This window comes from Hipposideros armiger, unplaced genomic scaffold (assembly GCF_001890085.2).
Source record: "Hipposideros armiger isolate ML-2016 unplaced genomic scaffold, ASM189008v1 scaffold_284, whole genome shotgun sequence".
In the NCBI taxonomy this organism is placed as follows: domain Eukaryota; kingdom Metazoa; phylum Chordata; class Mammalia; order Chiroptera; family Hipposideridae; genus Hipposideros; species Hipposideros armiger.
In genome coordinates, this window is record NW_017731634.1 from 192127 (window position 1) to 209065 (window position 16939).

The window sequence follows — 16939 nt, forward strand, 5'->3', positions numbered from 1 at the left end:
AGGCGTGGGTAAGGGTTTGGGCAGGCGGACAGGCCACGTAGGGAGGTGCAGCTGAGCTCTGTGCATGCCTGGGGCACCGCTCACTGTGCAGGGGCCCTGACTGGGCTCGCTTTCTGGGGGAGCAGGGGACTGAGCTGGTCAGCAGAGCAGCAGGCCTCTGGGAAGTAACCCTAGAGAGTGGTAAGAAGGAATGTTGCTGAGGGCCAGGCTGTGGAGCACAGAAGTCCTGGGTGGTCATCAGGATGCCTCTTTGGAGAGATCTTCCAGCCACGTCCCAGGAGCTCTTAGGGAGAAAAGCCACCCACTCCAGGGTGAGTCTTGGGAGGGGCCAACTTTTTGTCTCTGCTGTAACCTTGTCCACTCAGGAGCCAGCTCAGGGGAGGCTGCATCCTGGCCTCATGTCCTAGACCTAGGGGCTCCTGGCAGGTCAGATGCTTAGCTGGCCAGAGGCGCAAGCGTGTCCAGCCCCCGGGTTTTACACCAGGGAGGCATGAGGGGATGGCCGGGCATCGAACAAGGCGTTGGAGCCCAGCTGAGCACTCTCACCTCAGCACACAGAGATGCACACATGAACACACACATGCACACATACACTCACACATGCATACACACGGTGCATATGCACAGCATGTATGCATACACATGCACACACATGCACATTCACACATACACTCATGTACACAACATGCATACATATACACACATGCGCGCACACTGTGCATATGCACACATGCATGCATACACATACATATACACATGTATACTCATACGCACAAACGAATGCACACACATGCACACACTAGTGCATACACATGCAGACACATGCACACACACGCTCATGCACAAAGATGCATACACACTCCACACACGCACAGACGCATATTCACTCACACATGTACACTCATGTGTACACATGCATGCACACATATGCATACATACACTCATGCGTACACATGCATACACACTTGGCATATGCACACATGCATGCACAGTGCACATGCATGTACACATGTACACTCATGTACACACATGCACACACATACACCTATGCACACACACACACATGCACATGCACATGCACAAAGGAGATGGGCTGAGTGTGCAAGGCTCAGCCCACACCAGCCCTTCCTAAGCTTTACCCACTGCAGGAGGCACTCAGAAGCGGGTGCAGGCTCCCGGCTGCAGCCCGTCTGTTGAGCCCGAGAACTGAAACATCCCAGGAACTCGGCCTTGGAGGGGGAGTGGAGACCTGGACATTTTGGGAACCAAGGAATGTTCTTGGCTCCCTTCTGGGCCTTTTACATTTTGTCTTGTTTTCTGGGAAACAACTGGGGGAAAAAAAGCCCCGTTCTCACATTTTTGGAGGCTGATTTGTATAAACAGACTGAACCCGATAACTTTCAGAGTAAACAGAAACTCTGTCCGAAGTCAGGAAGGCCCTCAGCTTTGGGTGTGGCCAGGACGCACTCGCCTGGTCGTCTCCCCCTCATGCCCTCGTTTTCCTTATGCCGCCTCCTCGTTTCTGGAGGAGGCACAGTTCTGGGGGCTGCACATGCGACGTAGGGTGGAATGGCGCGTTTTCATGGGACCCGGCTCCCACAGGCTAGTGGCCTTGGACCCCTCCAGGGTCTCCATCTCTAAATGGGCGGTGGGTCACCAGGCAGTGGTCAGGTGTCTGTGTGAAGGGCCTCTGAGTCCTTGAGACTCAGTGCATTTCATCCCTGACGGTGGCTGTCACCGCCACGTGGCATTAGAGGCATTGGTCCTAGGTTGATGGCAGAAGGCAAGGGAGCCCTTCCGGCCCTGCCTGGGGCAGTTCTACTCCCCTAAACACCTTTAATGACACCTTCATGTTGACTGCCCACCAGGGTCCGGCTCAGGAACCATCAGGGTCCCTCGTGTCCAACTTTGCCTGAACTTCCCACGATGGCTGGGTGCCTTAGCCCTTGGGTCTTGGCAGAGCGGGAGCCAGTCCCCAAAGCTCTGCCCAAAGCCTGACTCTCCTTTTCCTGTGTCCTTGGGAGCCAGAGCCCGTGGCAGCCTCTGTCCATCCCGACGTGGCCGCCTCCCCTTCTGAAGGCTGTCTCCTGCCGGGGTCCTTTCCCTCCTGGAACCCCCTGCCTGCCGGATACAGGGTGGATTCCGTAGGTGCTTTCTGAAAACTTGCAGCTTCCCTCGACCCCGGGCCACCTCTGTGCCTGTCTCTGGGGTACGGAGGTGCCAAGAGCTGTCCCCTGCCCTGTGGACTCTCTGGATTCCTAGATACGTGTGCTCCCGAGCACGGAGCGGCCTGGGGCAGGGGGAGCCCAGCACCCCACTCTCGCCTGCCCCTGTGACCCTCTCCCAGACTGCTAGGTGACCCTGGAAATCCAGAGTGGGTGAGGCCTGTCTGAGCGTTTCTAGGCGACCCACTCTTGGTTTCCATGGTTGCCCTGGAAACCACAGATGGGGAGGCTTTGGTGGAATGTGACCCCGGGAAGACCACGTGAGCGGCTCAGCCTCCTGAGATGCACGTTGCTAAGTGAAAGAAGCCCGTCTGGAAAGGCCACGTGCCTCGTGATTCCCACTCTGGGACGTTCTGGAAAAGGCGGAACCATGGAGGCCGCACAAAGATGTGTGGTGGCCGGGACAGAAGGGAGGGCGGAGGGGAGGACAGGGGGTTGTTAGGGCCCTAAAACTGTTGTGTGTGATGCTACAGTGGTGGGTACAGGTCCCCACACACTTGTCAAACCCACAGAAGGTGCACCCCAAGAGCGACCCTCACGGAAACTGGGCTTTACTTCGTAACGATGTGTCACTACCGCCCATCTGTTGTAACGAACGCGGACTCGATGTAGGGTGCTGGTGAGATAAGAGAGGAGGTGTGTGTGTCGGGAGAAGGGGGTACACGGAGCCCTCTGTACTTTCTGCTCAATTTTTCCATAAATTCCAAAACTGCTCTCAGAGATAAAATCTATTAATTTCAAACAAAACACAATGAAACTTCTTAGCGTTCGGGACTGGCCTCACCTGACCGCGTCCTGAGGGCCCCGCTCCCAAGCTCAGGTCGCCTCCTCGCTTTCTCATGCGTTCTTGGCATGTTGCTTGGTGCGTGTTCAGACCCTTTTCCTTGGTCTCCTGGGTTCAGGCTCCATGGCCTCCTCCTGTGCCTGTAGTCCCCACCCCCACAAGTCTCCACATGGTTTCTCACTGTCATGTTACAAATATTTGGAAGTTGGTGTTTGAAGGTTCCTTCCCAGTGTTGTCCACGCAAAGCCTCTGAGCACGTGGCCTGAGGGACCCCGCCTGTTGCAAGGCCAGTTACTTCTCCAAACTAGGAGAAACAGCCAATGGTGCACAGCCGTCTTCAGGCGACTCTAGACTGCACTTTCATTAGGGGTGAGTAGCTGCTGAAACCCACGGGGTCCCAGGCGCAGCCCCGGACAGTGAAGTCCATTTTGGACCTTGTGATGCCAGACACGAGAGGTCTTCTAATGTATTGAGTTTTAGAAGACAATGAGAAAGGGGGTCGAAAGAGTCATGCATATTTATGAGCAAGCAAATGCCAGAGCGGGAATGTATTGAGAGGGAGAGGAGGGAAAGAGATTCAGGGGACCTCATGCAAGGCTCCCCAAGAAAGAAAGGCAGCAGGTCACGCAGTTGCCAGAGCTGCCACCAGGGGGTGACGTTGGCCCAGCGTAGCTTGGTTGTGTGGCCAGACAGAAAAGGTGTCTTTCAGACGATGCGGAGGATCCAATGAGAAAGACTCACTTTAGCAAACCAGATAGTACATCCTGAATTCTCTGGAGTTGGGGGAGGGGATTTGCCCTGCGAAGCATTTTTCCTGTGCAGAGGGTCCGTGGGACCCCAACTACCCACGGCTCTCAGCACAGGGTGTGGTGCTCATAGCAGTGGGGAGCTCGGCTGTTGATACCTGCCGCACCTGCCTGCCGGGGCAGCACGTCAGTGGGAAGACAGGTAGAGTTCTCTGAGCCTGTCCGAGCGGCCTCAGCCCCGGGACGCTTCTTCCGGGAGGCCTCCCGATGCGCCTTCCTTGCTTCATCCCCTGAACGCCCGGTTGTGCTTCTCGGGCTCCCTGTCCCCCTATCCTGTGAGTCTTCTCCCTGTGAGTGCGTGATGAGGGCCCCCCATCCAGCTCCCTGTGCGCTGTGGTGCGAGGGGGTTGCACGGGGGTGTGCTGGCTGCCCCGGGCAGGTGGGACCTTGGAGCTGCAGGAGAGAGAGAGCCACCCACAAGGTGGGCCGGTGGCCTGGCAGCCGGGCGGCTCCCCTCCGTACAGGAATAAGTGGCAGCCGGGAGCAGCGCAAACGCCTCTCTAAAGCGGTGGTTGTTTTCTTTCCAGTTTTAAAGGTGACACATACCTAATAACTGTATCCACTTTTCTTTCGCTGCTGTGACAAATCGCCACAAACTCAGTGCCTTGCGACAGCATGTGTTCATTCTCTCCGTTCTGGAGGTCCGCGCAGGTCTCGCTGCGCCGAAGGCCGGCTGCAGGCAGGGCCGGGTCCTCCTGGAGGCGCCTTCTCTCTCCCAGATTCCAGGGGCGTCCACACCCCTTGGCTTGGCCTCTCTGACCCTGTTCCCACCTCGTTACTTCTCATTCTCGGATGCCAACTCTCTCCCTCCTCCAAGTCCTCGTGTCCCCACCCCACATGAGACCCTGTGATTACACTGGACACTCTCCCGATTATAAGGTCAGCTGATCTGCAACCTCAATTCCACTGGGCCATGTAGAGTGACACGGTCACAAGGATTAGGACGTGGACATCTCCGGGGGCCGCTAACCTACCTGCCACAGTAACTCAATACAAGAAAACAGAAAGAGGGCTGCAGCCTCGCCACCCAAACCCAGGCTGCTCTGTAGGGGAGCGGACGTGCACCTGCGTGACCAGCCCCGCCGTGGAGGGAGGCAGCCGGACGCCTGGTGTGTGAGCCTGGCGCGGGGGCTGCAGGCCTCTTTCCCACGTGGGGCTTTCTCCTGCCCCTGCCTGCTCCAGCTCTGGGAGGCGGTGACTGCAAATCTCATTCCATCCAGCAAACAGCTTTGGACCTGCCAGTTACCATGGCAACCGCATAAAACGTGGGTGACGCTTTTTACCCCAAGGAGCTCATGGGGGTCTCTTTGGACCAAGGTGAAGGAGCTCAGTATGGAAACTAGCCAGCGGGCTTCACAGTGAGCTCCAGGCTGTCCGTCGGCCACCCGGCCCCACTCTCTATCCTGGGAACTCCTGGTGATGTGGGGAGCCGAGCATGGACCCGTGGTCGGGGACAGCCCTCCGTGACAGCCAAAGCCCACCTGGAAGTGGGGCTCTCCTGGCCGCAGACTCTGCTCTGGTCGGTTTGGGGCCCCCTGGGATCCTATTGTCCTGGAGGGCAGTCACGGTGGGCTCTCAGGGCCTCAGACGCCCGAAGCCAAGGCCCCTGCCCTGGGCGATGGTGGGACAGCTCTCTGAGTTGGGGCCTGTTTCAGGCAATTTTCACTTTGTGGATGTTGAGAAAGATGCTGGCAGACCCTCCACGGTAACTCTTTCCTCAGCCTGGGGCAGGGGGAGTCTGCGTCTGGCGACCAGCCCTGGTCCCTGCCCCACCTGGCAGGCACTTCCTGGGAGCCGGCAAGCTCAGCGTTGGCCCAAGGCTTGGGAGCTTGTGGGACAAGCCGAGACGGGCGCCTGGCCTGGCAGCGCCGTGCAGGGAGTGACGCGTGCAGAGGGCTCCGTTCGGCCCTGCGGGGTCTCAGCCTTTCCCTAATGGGCCTGTGCAGCCGGAGAGAGTGACCGGGGGGGTCTGGGTTCTGGCTGTGAGAGCCTGTGGCCCAGGCTGGGCCCTGGGCTGTGCTGCTTGGGGCTTTCGTCTCTGACCCAAATGGAGTTAAATACCCACAGCTCGGCGCTCTCTGAGGGAGTCCTGTGGATCTCTCACCGCGTGTATTCCTCTCCTTGTTTTAGAGATAAGGAAACCAAAGCCTGGAGGGGTTCTGCTATGAGCTGTGTTTGCCCAGCAGCCGAGAGGCCGAGCAGCTGGGACCCGTGCCCGCGGGACCCCGGGAGAGCGGAGTGGGGGTGTTGGAGGAGGCCTCCGTCTGCCTGGTGGCCTCTGAGCACCGGCTTGGTGGGACATGCCCTGCAGGTCGCAGGAGCACACTCTGGGTCCCACCTTCCTGCCTGGGAGCCCAGGAAGGCTGGCCCCTGGAGCTAAGGATGGGGTGCGGCCCCACCACACCTGGGGTCAGCCTAGGGACACTGCCTGGACTGCTGGCTCCCAGAACATTTCTGTTGCGTAAGCCCCAGGTGGGTGGTGGTTTGTCACAGCAGTCTTAGGGCACTATACCACCTCTCATGGTGGCCCGGGCACCCCGGGGCCTCTTTCCTGGCTGCGGGTGAATTTCCTGCTTCCCTGGGTCAAAGCCAAGGCCCCTTCTGCAGCTCTGGGACCTTGACCTCACCTGCCCTGGGCCCCGCGCCTCCTCCTCAGCCCACCTGGCCTTCCCCAATGTCTTTGCCTTCCCAGCCTGGTCACCTTGGGACCACCTTGTCTCACACTGGCTGATCTACCTGTGATGCTCCCAGCCAGGCATCTCTCGTGTTTCTTTCTGTGCCCCCCATGGCGTCTGCCCCCCAAAACTGGCTCAGAGCCCTCACAAGGGCCTCATCCTGCCTGTTGGGGCTGGAACCCCTGCCCACAACATGCAGTAGGGTACTCGGGAAGGGGAGTGACTGGGGTGGGGCTGGGCGGGCTCCTGAGGCGGGCCCGAGCCTGTTCTGGCCAGGACGCCAAGCAGGCATGTCGGTCTGCAGAGCGCGCGCGCCCAGGGGGCCCCAGTTGTCCCGCTGCCCCCAAGGGAAGGAGGGGCTCCTGGGCTCTGGGGTGGAACATTCCTGGGGAGACAGACGCAGCCTGCCAAGGGAGGGGGCTCCCCACGGGTGCTGGTTGCCATGCTGGTTGTGGGGGTGCTCCTGGTACCCCTCTTCCCAGACGTTGGACCTTCTGTCCTTCAGCGGGGCGCAGCGGGGTGAGGAGCTGCCCTCCGTCCCCTGCGGGGCCCCCTTTCTTGGCCCCTTGGAGCTCAGCGCCCTTGGTGCAGCCCCGGCAGAAGCAGCTCCTGCTCTGTCTGCAGAGCCCGTGCGGCCCACTCTGAGCCAGCTGCGCCCATCGGCCCTCCCGCTGAGATCCAGCAGCAGCCCTGGCCTGCCTGGTGACACCTGGCTGTAGGGAGGGGGCATTGTTGACCTCGGCAGGCAGGGCCTCGTAGATCCTGGCTCCCAATAGGCAGCCCTCGGCCTGGGAGGGTGGGCGGGGTGAGGGTAACTGTCCCCACAGGCCCAGTGAGCCAAGGCCCGGCCACCTGCCTGCCCCACAGGCTCAGGCGGTCTCCCTTGGGTGGCCTCAGCCTTCATTACTGGGAGGGAGCTTTCGCCATCCTCAACTGCTCCTCCTCCTCACGGGCAGGTGGTGGGGGGACCCCTGGCCGTGCCCCGTGCCCTCCCCACTCGGTCTTTTTCTACAGACTCCCAAGCAGAGAATGGGTGTGCTCAGGGCACACAGGCCCATGAGTACACAGTGCCCCGTCCACCAGCTGGGAAACTGCAGGGGGCCCGGCTGTGTGTTCTAGGGTTGCCAGGTCACCCAGAGCAGCCTGGGGTGACAAGGGAGGGGGCAGGCTGGGTCCCAGACAGGAAAGTCAGTTGGCCGTGGCTCCCACGCTCTGGGACCCTGGGAGTAGGGGCTCAGGAGGAAGAGATGGGGCGGAGCAGGGTGGGAGGCAGGATTTCCCTGGGCAGGTGGGGGTAGCCGGGCCGTCCAGTGCACTCTGGCGGTGAGGGCAGGCTGTACTGCCTCACCGCTCCTGTCACCCTTACACCAGAGGTCCCTGTGCACCCTGCCTGCAGGGGCAGCTGAATCCGCCTGGAATGTGGCAACGGGGGAGGGGCCGCAGGGTGTGGAGCCTGGCCGGTGGTGTTCGAAGGCACACTCAGTTCTTAAGGGTGGGCTCGGGCTGGGTGATGACCCACGGGGCTGGTTTCCTGGGGCGAGACCCACAGCCCAGCTGTTTTGTGGCTGGCACGCTGCTGAGAGAAGCACTGCCCGGGCCCGACCCTGCACTGCACACTCCTGGGGGGTCCCCATATCCTGCCCCTTCCAGGCCCCCTGGAGGCCCTGTCACTCCCAGCAGCCTCCACCCCAGGGGGATTAACCGGGACTGAGTGGGCTGAGCGTGTAGCCTGTTCTCTGGGGTCTCTGCTCTGTTCCCAGCTCTGTGTTCCTTGGGAAAAGGCTCTGTCACCATTCAGGGAGGAGGAGCCACCCTCGAGGAGCCCCGGGATGTCTCACTGTGAGAAGGGGCTGTGCCCGGGTCTGGCATGTGAGGGCACCTGCCTGGGAGGCTGGCACTGCCCGGCCATGTGACCACGCAGGCCTGGATCTGGGGGCCTGGACCAGGTGCCTGTTCTCACCTGCATCCCACTGGGGGCTCGGAGGCCCGGCTGGCCTCTCCGAATCTAGTCCCCAGTGGTGCCTCACAGCAGATCTGAGGTCCCCATGGTGGCACCCAGGCTGCAGGTGAACAGGTAGGGTGCGGTGGGGCGGAGACCAGCTCTCCCGGGGTGAGCACACCTCTTGTCCACCCTGCAGCCCGTGGTCGCCAGGCCAGGGAAAAGGGCAGGGCCTTCGCAGCCCTCACTCAGGCTGGGTGGCCGCTGGCTGCTTAGGACCTTTGCTCAGCTGCTGCTGCCCGAGAGAGGCCCCTGTCATGGAGCAGAGCAGGTCAGGAGCCAAGGTCTGAGCCCCCTTTTCCCTCTGCACCCAGATTCCTGGAGAAGTGTGGTGTGGCCGCCAGCCTGAGCAATGATTTTATTCTTTTTTAAAATTGAGGTGAAGTTCATGTAGCACCAAAATGACCCCTTTGAAGTGTGCAGTCCCGTGGCACGTAGCACGCTCACCGTGCGGTGCGACCACCACCTCTGTCCAGCTCCAGAGGAGACCCACTCCCGGTCGTCAGGCCTTCTCCATTCCTCCTCCTCTCCCCACCCCCGTCCTGGCAGCCATTGACCCTCCCCTTGTCTCTGTGGACTTGCTTGCTCTGAACATTTCCTCTCGATGGAGTCAGTGTACGGGGCCTTTCCTGGCTGGCTTCCGAGGCCCACACACCATGTAACGAACGTGTCCGGACATCATTCCTCTTCATGGCCGAGTAACATTCCACTGTGTGCATGGGCCTCAGGTTGTTTGTCTGTTGGTCCCTTTCTGGACATTTGGGTGGTTCCCACCTTCTGGCAATTGTGGAGATTCACGTACATGTATCCGTCTGCGCACCTGTTTTTAGTTCTGGGCAGACAGATGCCCATGAGGGAACTGCCAGGCCACACCGTGGCTCTGTGTTTACCTGACTGAGGGAGGCGTACCTTTCTGCTGGTGGTGAGGTCTTCCTGGCGTGGAGAGGGCCAGCCTTCCGCTCGCCACCCTTCAGCCTGGCCTCTGCTCTGTGTGGCTTGTGCCACCATCTCCCTTTGGGGATGGCAGGGGTCCCTGAGGAGGGGGGATTCCAGGCCAGCCTTTGTGCATCTGTGTCTGTACCCCAGGCTTCTGTGGGCCTGGCTTGGGGGCCAGAGGCCATTCTGCACCTCCAGAAAATGGGGACAGTGCCCCCACCTCTGGAGGAAGCCTTGGAAATGCTTTCCCCAGATGACCTCAGCCCAAGATGTGGATTCTAGCCCAGGTCTGGCTGCTGGGTGGCCACAGTCCCCTCCCCTGAGGCTGGCCAGGGAGTCATTGCTGGACCCGCCCTCAGCAGGGCTGCTGACCACCCTGGGGTACCCACAGAACCCCAGCTGCCCCCCGGACTTGGGCAGGCACTCTCTTCCCCCGAGTCTGAAACATCCGCTGTTTATTTGGTTCTTGAATAGGTAACCAGGGGGGCATTTCATAGGATTTAGAGTGGGGGTAAGCTCCCCTCCCACCCTTCCCCTAGGCCCCCAGGGGCCCCCACGGCACCCTGGCTCACAGTGAATTCACCAGACACCTGGGGGACTGCGACGTGTGGGGTTTTGTGCTCAGTGTGGGAGTTACAGTAAAAGGGCAAACAATGAAGAACCTCTTCCCCTCAGGCTGCGTCTGGAGGGGGCAACATATACAGTTGTCGCTTGTCACAGGTGCTGTGGAATGAAAAAAGATGGCTTCAAGAGGGGGCAGCCCTGCTGGGGGTGGGGGGCGTTAAACAGGCGATTAGGTGCCCCGCATTGAGCAGGGTACTTAGAACCTAAAGTGCAGTGTCTGGGCCCTTCCCCCTTGGGGTACCCCCACCCCATCCTCATGCTGCCCATTGCCTAGGATGGTGGGGCCCTTATGGGGGCCCTTACCCCCAGGCCCCCCAGCTGTGTATATAGCAGGTGCTCAGCAGAGGGGAGCTTGCTGAATCTGCCATGTCCCTCCCTGGCCCTGGTCAGGGCCCCTTCTCAGCGCGGGCTGCCGACCGTCCTGCCATCTCTGCTTCTCTCTTGGGCCCTAAGTGTGCTGTTTGTTCAGACGAGCAGGGCTGGTACCCGCTCTGAGGATGGCCCCGTCCAGCTGGTGGACACAGCTACTGAGAGCTCGTCCGGTGCAGAACCACAAGGGCTCAGCCCTGCTGGGGCATGGAGGGGGCTGTCTGGGGTGCTGGTGCCACCCTTCACCCTGGCATCTGTAGGGCAGGGTGGGGTGCTATGAAACTGACCCGCCTTCGTGGTGGTGCCCGGCGTTCCCGTGGCAGACAGCCACCCACGCCCAGGCAGCCGGGACCGTGCCATGACAGCAGCTGTGAGAGACCTCTCTTGGTCTGGCGGCCTGCCCTCCCGGCTGCCCGGCCGAGTAACCTGAATGCCAGGACAGGCCCAGAAGCTTCTGGGTGTGCCTCACACTGGCTGCTACTGGCCGATGGGCGTTTGTGCTGTCTCTCCAGGCCAGACACCCCTGCTCTGACCCCTGGGCTGGGCCAGCCTGACCTCTGCTTGGCCCTGCATAATTATCTAGGAATTCCCAGGAAACCCCCGACTTTAACCTCGCAGGCTCGGGCTGACAGCTGCGTTCCAGCAGCCCCAAGGCAGTTCCCGTCACAGCTGTTCCTGTGGGCCTCTGGCCTCCCCTGCAGCCTAAGCCCAGCTTGGGGTCTTCAGGGGACCCTCCCAGAGAAATGCAGAGATGAACGCGGAAGCCGTTAGCGGGACCTTGGGCTTAGGTCTGGGAACACCATCCGGGGCCTGTCGTCACTGAGCCTCCACTCGAGGGCGGCTCCCGTGTGCGGCCACGACAAGTCTGACTCTTTCAGGGTCTGAGCCCTGTGGGCTGTGCTGGCACCTGGCCATCCATGGCCTGGGACATGTTGGGGTCCCTGCTGTTTCTGCACCTGACCACAGATCACATTCCCCATGAAGCCAGGGAGCCGTGTCTTTGGCCTTGAGGGGCTGGAAGGATAGGAGGCAGAGCCCCTCTCGGACCAGGGGTGGGCAGCTCGGTCGGGGCTGGAGATGGGTGAGGCGCCTGGTCCCCGTGTCACCACACACACACATGCACACACACACACACACACACACACGCAGGTACGAGGCATCCTAGGAACCAAGGCAAGTCACCTGCCCCTCCCCGTTGGCAGCCTTAATCCCACAGGCCCCTGGCAGGCTGGGGTCAGATATGGTGGGGGGCAGTGACGTACCTAGCCTCAGGTGGAAGTCCTGTGTGACCCCCACGGTGGCCAGGTGTCCAACCCCAGGGGAAGTGCCCATGTCCCCGCACCACGAGCAGGACACAGGACAGGAGCTGGTGTTGAGTCTCCCCACCTGCTCCACTCCACACTGGAGCCCAGCGCCCTGTGACGGTGACAGTGTGGGACCCCTGGCATCAAAGCTGGGGAAGCCTGGTGTCCCTGGCAAAGGGACGGTTGGACCGGAGCGCACACAGAGGCCGTTCCCGTGCCCTCACAGAAGAAGGTGTGACTCCTTTTGAGGAAGCAGTGCCCACTCCTGTGCTGAGCTGTGTGGCGTGGCCTTCCTGCCAACCAGGTGGTGCTCGAATGCCGCAGGGTGGCCGCTTGTCCTGGGTGTGTGGAGGGACTCAGTGATAGGGTGTCCCTGCTGCGGCTGGGTTCACCATGGGGTTCCCGCCTCATGGGGCGTGTCTGACAGGGCGAGGCCCAAGCCCTCGTGTAGGGGAAGGCTGCGTCTCGCTGCTGTGAGCCCTTGGGATGGCCGTGGCTGCCGGGGGAGTCCCCGCGTGGCGCTCACCTGCTTGTCCCCCTCGCAGATGTGAATGAGTGTGCCGCCGGCAACGGGGGCTGTGAAGGCCTGTGCTGCAACACCATAGGAGGCTTCTACTGCCGCTGCCCCCCCGGCCACCAGCTGCAGGGAGATGGCAAGACCTGCCGAGGTAGGCCCCGGGCCCGCTCCCCGCTGCCACCGCCTGGCCTCGGCCTCCCTGCCTGGCTGGTCCTGGACTGTCTTCTCCCCACCCCCTGGGCTGCTCTGAGGGGTCCACTTGGGGTTCTGCCCAGTCCTTGGGGTCCTTCCTGCCTCATCCACTCCCCATGCCTTTAGGGGTGCACATATCTCTCCTGAAATGAGCCTGAGGGGACTCAAAGAACCTGATGTGGGCGGGGGTGTCCTGGGGGGCTGTGCATGGGGAGAGGTACAGGTGGTGGGCCCACAGCTGCCGCTGGAGAGGGTGGGTGGGCGGCCAGCCTGGCCGAGCACAGGCAGCAGGTCCCCATGCGGGAGGGAGGCGGGCCATGTGCTAGGCGGGCACAGGGCACTGGTGGGCACCCTGCCCTGACAAGGGCTGGCTGAGATCCGGGCAGGGGGCAGGAAGTGTTCACCAGCTCTGGGCACACCCAGTCCCCAGTCCTGCCATGGCTGGCAGGCTGGCAGAGAAAGAGAGGGAGAGAGACAGAGGGAGAGACAGAGAGAGAGACAGAGAGAGAGGGAGGGAGAGAGGATTAGGGCTGAGTGGGAAGAAGGCCGGGGAGGCCGAGTGGGGCCTGTGCCGTTCCCCATCGCCCCCTCACACCCCTTTGCCTGCTCTGGCCCCCTGCCTGGCATCCGACCGCAGGGCTGGGTCTGGGCAGCTAGACCCTCCCAAGAGCGCGGGGCTGTTGGACAGCGAGCGTGCGCTTCCCTGGGCCATATCAGAACCTTGCTGTGTCTTCCACCTCCCAGAACTGCCTTTCCTGCAAAGGAAAAAACTGTCCCCAGCTGTGGGGCAGCAGCTGTGCGCGTCTGTCAGAGGTCAGGCCCGGGGGCCGGAGGTCTGCCTGGCCAAGAGGTTCTGCAAACGCTGTGTGGTCCCGGAGTCCGTGTGCTCATGTGTCCTGGGTCATCAGGAGTCGGGGGGCACGTGCAGCAGAGGGGTTGCTGTGACCCGTTGTTCACACCCCAGGACGCCGGGACCCTGTGCTTTTCTGATGTGGGGGACGAAGGAGCCAGGGCTCAGTGAGGAGGGAGATGGCGCCCCATCATCCCCGCCCCGTCCTGGCTTTGGCCTTGGTTTCCCCTCCTGTGAAATGGCCCCATTGGGATGGCAGAGCCCGCCGAGGCCCGCACCCTGACCCCGGGATGGGACGTGCGGAGTACAGGGGAGCTGGGGGAGGGGAGGAGCGCCCCTCCCAGGCCCCGGGGGAGGAGGGGTGGCCTAGCTGCCATCTCACACTCTCCCGACAAGGCCCCCTACAAGGGGGTGACCGCGTTGGTGTAGGGAATGAATCAAGGGGCCTAGGGGTGCCAGGCCCAGGGCAGGCTCCCGAGTGTCAGCTGTCCCTCACCCACCCCCTAGCCTCCGGGCCCAGGGTCCACACTTAAGACAGGACAGCCGTGACACGTGCCCGCTCCACTGAGGTGCTTCTGGGCTCCGGCACACCGAGGCACATCTGCTGTGGGCACACTGCCTGACCTCGCGGGCCTGGCCTCTCTGAGCCTTTTCTTCTGCACCTGGGGTTCCTGCTGTGAGGGGCTCCCCAGCCCAGGGACCTCCCAGATAGGGGCTGGGCCTCAGGTTTCCCATCTTCTGCCCCTTTTGTTCCTTGGCTCCCAGAGCCCATGCAGAGTTGCGGGGTATCCAAGCCCACCCCTTGTCGGTGCCCGGGACCCCCGGCTCCCCCACGAAGACATGTGCCAGGCCCTGAGGGCCACGCTGGGGCTGCCCAGAGCGGGTCTTCTGACTTGTGCAGCCAGGCCCAGCCAGCGATGCGTCTGCGGGTCCTGCAGGGTAAGGTCCACAACTCAGACACCAGCAGAGGGTCAGCAGACGGCCTTGGCTGCATCTCTTAGGTGCTGGAATCCCTTAAACCAGAGGGTCCCCGAGGACAGGTGAGGTCGTCGCCATCTCGCAGAGCTCGCTGAAGGCAGGGGTGTGGACCAGATGACCAGGGAGGGAGCAGACGGGAGGGACTGGCCTCAGACCTGCATCCCTCTGTCCTTCCCACCCCGGCCCGCCCCCGGCCTCGGCCCCTGGGAGCTGGCTGACCCCGGCTCTGCATGTTTGGGATGGCTGAGGCTCCGAGTCACGGCATGGCCGAGAGGGCTCCGCTGAGAGCCAAGTGCCTGCGGTGTTTTCTCTGTCCCCCTGCCAGCCCGGCCTCCCCTGAAACTGCAGCCCGGTGAGTGAGCGGGGCTTGTGGTCAGCGACTGGCCGAGTGTGGGGAGAGGAAATCAGGATGTGACCGCCGGGCAGGGATGGCTCTGCCTGCTCACACGGAAGGCGCGGAGGGCGGAGGGCCCCGCCGCCGTGGGGGTGAGCTCAGAACCTGCCTGGAGTGCTGAGTCGAGCAATGAGGCCTGAGCACTGGCCACAGGGGCCTGGCCGGAGGGCGCCTTGGCCCATGCCCCGGGAGCGTGGCCAGGCCAGTGTGTGTGTCATGTTCTGGGAGACTGTCCTGGAGCAGAACCATGTGCTCTGCTCTGCCAGGAGGCAGGGAGGCAGGGAGCAGCTGTCTGCCGGGCGAGGCTGCACGCCTGCTGCTCCCCGGCGGGCGTGGCCTCTGGCAGGTGCCAGCCGTCCCTGCAGACGGACCCTCGGCAGGTGGGCTCAGACCTGTGGTTCGTGGAGGCGGCAGGCTCTGTGGAGAAACATGGACTCCGCCCTCGGAAGGCTCTTCCTGGCTGCCCGGCTGTCCGTTTCAACCCCTCTGGGAAGGCCACTCCAGGGCCAGACTGGTGTCAGCGAGCCTCTTGGATGAGAAACTCTGAGCCTCAGTGTTCATCGGCCTTCCCACGCCGGGGTGGAATTCTACCCAAGACCCGCTGACACCCCTCCTTCCATGAGATAAGGAGGGGCCTGGGAAAGGCGGGGCGGGGAGCAGGGCTTCTCCGGGTGAAGTCCTCTTGGCCCAAGGTACAGACAGCTGCCCTTTCCTGGGGTGCATAGCATGCTTCCCCCTAAGCCCACTGCTATTTGGCTGTAGGGGTGTCTAGGGCAGAGCTGCTGTCTTCATTGGGGTCCCTGTGCAAAGCCCGTGGAGGCTTGAGGCCTCAGGACTGGTGGACCCCAGCCCCCAGAAGCCTGGCTCTGACGTCTGTGCTGAGCAGGTCGGTCTGACGCCACCCTTCTCAAGAGCGAAAGGGACCCTGCTCTAAGGCATGTGTGCTCAGAGTGTCACAGGCACGGAGGGGCCCCTCGCTGCGGGCTGTGCCCGCCCCCTCCTCTCCTCAGGGGTCGTAGACTCCAGTCTCGTCTCCATCCGGGAAAGCAGCCGGGAGACTGGTCCCCAACCAGTGCTCCTCTCACACCCACTCTGCCAGCAAGGTCTGGCTGGGAGAAGGAGCTGCCAGCGTCTCAGCATCCCCAGGGACAGGCAAGAATGTGGGGATGACAGGCCTTGACCAGGACGCCTCCAGGGCTCCGGCTGGGCTCTGAGGACTGTGGGCTGACCCAGGCCAGCTGTGCTGTCCTGTTGTGCTGGGGTGGCAGCGGGGAGGGCCAGGGGAGCTGCTAGGGGCCCTCACTGTGGTGCCCAAGGGGGGACTAGGGTCCCCCTTCCCTGGCCTGCTGGCTTCTTGGGAGCTGGAGGGGTTTCTTGCTTACTCCCTACTGCCCAGCTGGCAGTGCCCTTACAGTCTGAGATACCGAAGCTGGAGAGGTGGCCTGGCAGGCTTGTTGGGCACCTGTGGCTCGTGGGGCCCAGCATAAACTCAGGTCTTCTGGAGGCAAAGCCTTTGCCTGTTCCCGCAGCGCAGGGATGGGCGCCTTCCTGGGCCAGGCCCTCTGGCCGGCCGTCCTCCGTGGTCCTTCCAGGCAGGATGGCAGCGTTTCTGATGAGGCATCTGTGGCCGGGGGCCTCCCCCAGCAGAGGCGCTGAGAGTGAAAAGCTTTCATTTCCCGACTCTGGCTGCTTTATTCCTCTAGCGAGCAGATTCTGGCAGGTGAGCTCTTGGTTAAGGCCAAGGCAGGAACAATAATAGCCTTCAACGTCCGTAGTCAGAGCCAGCGGTGACAGAAAAGTGAGAGGCCTGCCCCACAGGCCCGCCTCAGCCCCCAAAGCCCAGGGCACTGGGCAGTGTCCCCTGAGGAGACCCCCAGACGTGCAGCCTGCCCATGTCAGCATGGCTGCACTCCGGGCGCCCACAGCCGGCTGCAGGACCTGGCGGTGTAGGCAGAGGTTGGCGGGAAGAACTGGATTCGAGCCTGCAAGGCCGGGTTTGTACCCCTGAGCCCTGACCTAGTACAGGTGTGACCAGGCCCGTGTGACCCTCGGAGGCCACAGTCCTCAGAGTCGGGCACAGTGAGAGGAAGCACACATCCTAATGGTGAGCCCCAACATGCTGGGAGCTGGCAGCTGCCATGCGGAGGACAGGCCCCTGGGCACAGAAGAGGGGCTGAGAAGGACACAGTGGACCAGTCAGGCCAGATCTTGCCCCCGCCCTGGAAGCTCCCCCCGCGGGGCCTGGGGCCTCCCAGGCTGGGGAAGCTTTCATCCTGGAATCCCGGC

At 62.2% G+C, this 16939-nt stretch overlaps 1 protein-coding gene across 1 annotated transcript in view; it reads left to right on the forward strand.

Annotated features, from left to right (window-relative positions):
- MEGF6 (multiple EGF like domains 6) overlaps positions 1-16939 on the forward strand; it is a 97928-nt gene that overhangs the window by 37033 nt on the left and 43956 nt on the right. The window contains exon 4 of the mRNA XM_019658434.1: positions 12268-12390. Coding sequence (XP_019513979.1) covers positions 12268-12390 — 123 coding nt within the window. The remainder of the gene's footprint in view (positions 1-12267; positions 12391-16939) is intronic.